Genomic DNA, 6435 nt, shown 5'->3' with positions numbered 1-6435 from the left:
TAGCCACAAGTGCAGCAGTCCACTATAATGGTGTTCTGGAGTATGATGCTCATAGTCTTTATGGTGTTTCTCTCAGTCCATTGCAACTCACAAAACCCTCCAAGGCCTTCAAGGCAAAAGGCCATTCATTTTGTCTCAATTAACTTACATCGGTTAAGGAAAATACGTTGCACATTGGATCGGTGACGATCAAGAATTTATATGTCCTATTATTTTAAAAAAGAGTGATTAATTTGCTCTATTTTAAAAATTCTCCCTCCAGTACATCCATAACAGTCAGGTTAGTACAATAGAAGCCATATCAGACTTTTCTGTTTAGATCTGACAGACTCGTATAAACAGAAGAATATATATGTCCAACTTTTAAAGATGTTAAAAACTTAAAAATATTTTTAAATGGTGCGAGGCAAAAATGTATGCGGAATAAAAGATCAAAGACCTATTTGTCTTTTTCTTTAAAAAAAAATGTAACTATTTATCTCTTGCACATATCTTTTTTCATGATAGATATCAACACTGTTTACCAGTTAATGGGATCTACACATCACAAACTACTTCAATTTGGGGGGAAAATAAAAGATATCATCTCGTTATTTAACCAAGCCACAATACAACAGTAGCTGGTTTGAGGTTTCACCTACAACACCAGCATTTTTACATCTACATAAAATTTACAAAAATGTAGTATAAGAGGACAATATTAAAAAATATATTTATAAAATAGTTTTTTTACCGTATGGACACCATCACCCTTCTCCCTCTATACATGACCTGTAGCTGATAGACGACAAATCTGCTTGTTCTCAGCCAGCTACCTGGTGGTAAGATTCTTGAAGCAAATCAATCAAAAGTTCAAAATTTGAAACGAAAGAGCGCGTTATGCCAAAGAGCTTATCGAAATGGGCGATGCGCTGTACGAACTATGTAGCTCAGCCAGCACCCTCTGCTACAATCTCAAGCTTCTCTACTAACATAAAAGCAGCGGTCGATACTCGATAGTCTTACACAACAGGAATACGGAAGCTCTCATTGTTAACATGATTCATTTGCATTTGTACAGCCTTGACTGCAGCTACTCTAGCTGCATTGGCCGCTCTATTAGCAGCCGCTACTGCTCTGTTCACCCTTTCATCAACCTTGGCCACATCATATGCTTTCTCTGCCGCTCGTCTTGCTTCCTAGTTTTCCCAAACAAAGCCCAGAAGTAGGAATTAAAACAGAATGGTGTTAATGCTGGAGAAAGAACATTCAGAGCCTGTTTAGTTTGTATTTGCATTGTCTGTTTCCATTTTTAAAACATTAACCAAAATTTTATTCTTTTCACTTATCACTGTTTTCTCTTTTTCTTTCATAAAAATTATGAAAACTGAAAATAAAAACAGAAAATGAAAAAGAAAACCAAACCAGGTCAAGTGCTAATGTAAATTAACCATAAATAACAAGCACGTACCTGCACCACATTGAGTACTTTGGAATGATAGACAGCCACAGGAGAAACTGGATAAGCAGTGTTATGTGTGCTGGGGATGTCAAGGACTCCATTTTGCCAGTGACCAGACTGGGTTTCACCATTTCTAAATGTATACATTCCAAGTCCTTGCCTTCGACCTTCATGCCAGGCTCCTTCATATCGATGGCCATTTGCAAATCGGTATACCCCAAACCCGTGCATCTTGTCAGCAAAGTACTCACCAGCATATGTATCCCCATTTCTAATTAGCCAACAAAAATACCAAAAAAAAAAACTTCTCATGGTGAAGAAAGAATAAGGTGCATACAACTCCATACATAATTCAATTAAGAACGGATCCCTAATGCAAGGACATATAAACAAACCCAGAAATAAGAATTCTTGCATTACATAAATAAGCACCACCGACTGCTATATGCCTAAGAGATTAGGCGGTTCACAAATTCTCAAGTTAAACTCTTAATTAGTTTAGGATTCTAGAATTCAAAAACAAGTTAACCCACATTCAAATTCGCTTGATGTCAAACTATTGCGACTTTAAACTCTAACAAAATCAGTGAACTCTTAATTATACTACAGAGATTACAAATTCAAACTTACATAGTTTTTCTTTTTATTTTCCAAAATGTAAAATTTTGATCAGTTTTATTGGATACTTGAGTTGACTTGTTTATATCATGCAATATTTATTTTTTCTGAAATACAGAATATTAACATGTACAAATTATAAGATCATAGAACAATTGAGTCATGAACTAAGATATACTTTTGTAATGTCTTAAATTTGTTTTCAGATAACATTGAAATAGTTGAATATTAACTAAAACAGTAAAAATATATTATTCAATTGTGTACAGAAACTCTTACAAGTCTGCTAGTCTAGGTTACAACTTGCAATTTAATTATATTGAGACTTCCCGAGCTTATTTATGTTTATAGGAACCTTGGATTCACATAATCAGTTTTCAAGATAGAAAACAGTTGATGTCTTAGTAGATATTCAACAGAGTATGTACCAAGGTGAACTCATTATATCATACAGAATATAGTCTCGTGTTTTTGAAACTAGATTGAAACAGGGAAAAAGGCATAAAGAGCCACTAAAGTTGGAACTGAATAGGTAGTTGTATGACTAAAAACACCCAAAGGGTACATAAAGGTTTATAGTGACAGCATAATCAAAACAAATCCCAAAAAGATCTGGATAAGTTATCATGAGAAGAAGTATAAAAAACACTATCCTCTCAGAATAAGTAAGTTATTGCTTCTACTGATGAAAAGAAATTTTCAACATCAAGCTTCTAGGGGAACAAAACAATTGTGAAGTCTTACAACCAATTCCATATTTTTCTTGTGAAGAGAAAGCAAAGACAATGGGTATAAATACTTCTAATTAGATAAACACTGAGAATATGATAAATTAATCATGTACAATTTTAGTTTATATTTAAAATGTCAGACATCGTTCCTTCATTTTAGTAGATATGTTTACCTCTTACATACTCCACATTAAAAAAAAAATAAAAAAATAAAAAATCCAAAAAATCTACAGCTTTGAACTGAATAGATCTGATTGGTGTAATCAAATAAAAATAAATTTCTTAGTTCTTTCCTTGGTTACGCTTGTTATAAGAACATCCTCAGAACAATTGTTTCATTTTAGTGTAAAGAATGGCTAATCAGTATTTTTAAAGCCCTATAATGGTATTTTGATGAAACTAAAGTATAACGTTTTGCATGTTGCACCGACTTTAGACAACTCGAAGCTGCAAAAAAGGCACAAAATAAACCCTATTTGTGTAATCAATTCCATATGCAACAAACAAATAGGCATGTAATCACGATATAATCATTCTTGATGGTAAAATTCTAAAAAAGCAACACCAAGAGGACAAGAGGACAAGAGAATAACATAAGCACGAACTTAACCACCCTGTTATTCAAAATTGTTTCAAACCCATATAGCAGATGCTCCAACACCAAACAATTCAACAAGCAAGTTAAGAGTAAGAGAACAACAAAGATATCAATCTCTAAAGATGGATGATGCAACACCCTAAAACAAAATACACACATACTCAACTACTTAGAAGCACCAATAACAAACCATTTTCATCAGCATGTTAAAACAACCACAAATACATGAAACTTTATTCAAGATGCAACACCAATTGGCAAACCTATTCATTAAAAACAACCCCAAAAGATATAAAATCCATCCAAATTTAAATGCATCAAACAACTCAAATCAACCAAAGCAATTTGAAAAATTCACCTGAAATGGTAGTGACCAAGGCCATGTTTAACGCCCCACTTGAATTCCCCAACATACCTACTTCCGTCCTCACAAGTATGAACCCCACACCCATGGCTCTGCCCATTAGACCACTCTCCAGCATATACATCCCCAGTGTAGAACCTATACACACCAAAACCGTGCCGCAATCCTTGCCGGTACTGCCCCCGGTACCGGCTTCCCCTAGCCCAAGTCTCCACCCCATGCCCATCATACTTGCCATCAATCCAATCCCCCTCATACCGCCCACTCATGCTGTAATAATAAACACCACTCCCACAGCACTTTCCCTTGTGAAACTCTCCCTCGTAGACGTCGCCGTTGCCGTAGACCTGCACCCAGCACCCGGACGTTGTGGTGGCGGCGGCAGAGTCGGGGGAGGCAGCAACCTTTTGGTGGGAACCGATGGTCCAAAAGACGGGGAGAGTCGGCGCCGGCTTGCAGAGGGAGGAACGGGCCTTGAGGCCGATGGGGAGGGAGCGGGCGAGGAGGAGGCGGATGGATGGCAGCCGGGGGACAGCGAGGTTGAGGGAGAGGAGGAGCGCGGCGGAGAAGGCGAAGGCGGAGAGGAAGTCAAGGAGGAAGGAATGGGTCGGGTGGGAGACAAGGAAGTAGAAAAGGGGCAGCGAGAGGAGAAGGACGGCGCGGAGTCGGAGCCGAAGGCGGCGGAGGCGGAAGCAGCGGACGTGCTTGAGGCGGCGGAGTATCCGGTAGGCGGCGCTCCTGGCGGCGATAGTGACGGAGAAGAAGGCGGCGTTGTGGTGCTTGAAAGGGGAGGGTGGGGTGGTTGGGAATTGGTGGAGGGTTGGGGATTTGGAGAGGGTAGAAGGGGTTTGGGTCAATAACGGTCTCTTGTAGGGTGCAGATGATTGGGTTGCAGTTGTTGGTGCAGTTTTCTCGTTGTGTGTGGCGCTGCTTAATTGAGGGAAAACTTGATAGCTTTGGTGGTGATTATGGTGTTTCTGGTGAATTGAAGATGGGTGATGTAGTGGTGGTGTTGGATTGAAATCGGAAGAGACGCCAACGCTTTCTTTTCCGATCTGAACCTCTGATTTCTTCTGATGCATTGCATAAAGGAAACACAAGTATCTTCCTATCTTGATTACTCTCACTCGATTCTTTCTTTACACGCCAGTCTTCCTTTTTTTTTTTTTTTCTATGGCTCTCTGAATTTCTTTCTCCTTTGGCTTGGGCTCCGTTTGATTTTCTCCTCCCTTTTCCCCTTTTTTCTTTCTTTCTTTCTTTCTTCTTGTGGATTTCTTTCTGGTGTTGGGGATAGCTTGCTTGCTTGCTTTCTATTCTACTCTATTCTAACTTCCTAATTTCTACGTGGGTTCGTGTCTGAGCTCTTGGTTTTGGCGTATGCTTTGGGTTTGATTTTGAAATTGAAATTTTGTCTTGTCACTTTTCCTTTTTTTTTTTCCAGCACTTTCTATTTTCTGCCAATCGGGAAGGATTGTGGCTTTAGCGATTCTCTCTCTCTCGAGTTATCTCAATGGATGTTTCGTGCTTGAGGATCGGAGCGTGCTAGGAGTTTATGGCAAATGATAATGGAAAATTGGAAGTGCAAAAGCAAAAATGGATTTTTTATTTTTTATTTTGTAGAAAAAAGTTACAAGTAAATAAAAGAATATTCGGTAGTTGAAAGAATTTTTTTATTTTTTTATGTTTCAAACAAGATTACTTATGAAGATATCATTTTGTATTCTAAAAAAATTGGATTCTTTTGATAATTTTATAGAAAAAAATTGAAGTTTTTAATCAAAGCAAAATAATAGTTTATAGATATTTTTGGATTTTGTATTTTTGTTTCATATATAATTTTGCAACATAACTTTTTCCCCTCCTCGAGAAACCAATATGTACAACACATGTTGTCTACATTGTATATATACCATATCACTACGCATGGAACGAATTTATCTTGTTTCTTTTTCTGCAAGTATATTATTTCTTTCTGTTTTTTCTCTTTTTTTTTTTCCTAAACATATTTATCTTGTTCAAATTTCATGTTTTATCTATGTATATCTGCTACCAAAGGAAATACGAATTTAGATTTTAAATTTTGAATTTTATTTTAAAAAATAAAATATTATTTATTACTATTTATTTTATAAATAGGATAAAAAATATATATAAAATATTTAATAATAAAAGATTTTATTTTATTTTTTAAAGTAAAAATATAAAATTTTGAATATCCAAATTCAGAAAATATATGATCAGATTTGTTCAAATTTCATATTTACTTGTTCTTTTTTTTAAGTTAAATTTTATAGTAATCTCTAAAAATTATAAAATATACTACAAAAGTTTTCAAATTTTCAATTATATTATTTTAATTTTTTAAATTAAAAAAATTACACCACGTTAATCATATTCTCATTTTTTGTTAATTTAGTGTTGATGCTGAATGACCTAACACAATTGTGTTTCTTATTCTGATTATAACTCTAAATTTATACATTATCCAGCTCATTATCATTATTTTTAAAATCCTAAAAATTAAGTTATAAAAGTTAGTATTCTTTTTGTTATTTATGCATTTTACCAATCTACTAAAAATATATTCTATCTTTATTGTACTTCAATTTGATAGTTTTCACTATTTGTCTAATATTGAACTCTGAATTTTGACAACAAATTTAAAAAGCCACCTACATACACT

The 6435-nt window shown here is 35.4% G+C and overlaps 1 protein-coding gene across 1 annotated transcript; it reads right to left on the bottom strand.

Annotated features, from left to right (window-relative positions):
- Window positions 1-560: 560 nt before the first annotated feature.
- On the bottom strand, window positions 561-5599 carry LOC112697320 (uncharacterized). The gene is made up of 3 exons (XM_025750447.3): window positions 3747-5599; window positions 1451-1712; window positions 561-1178 (listed from the first exon to the last, which is right to left on the bottom strand). Exons 1-3 carry the CDS (start codon window positions 4832-4834, stop codon window positions 1002-1004), a joined length of 1527 nt encoding a protein of 508 aa, XP_025606232.1. The 5' UTR covers window positions 4835-5599; the 3' UTR covers window positions 561-1001.
- Window positions 5600-6435: the final 836 nt, after the last annotated feature.

This window comes from Arachis hypogaea, chromosome 6, assembly GCF_003086295.3.
Source record: "Arachis hypogaea cultivar Tifrunner chromosome 6, arahy.Tifrunner.gnm2.J5K5, whole genome shotgun sequence".
Lineage (NCBI taxonomy): Eukaryota > Viridiplantae > Streptophyta > Magnoliopsida > Fabales > Fabaceae > Arachis > Arachis hypogaea.
This window is presented reverse-complemented; position numbering and strand designations above follow the sequence as displayed.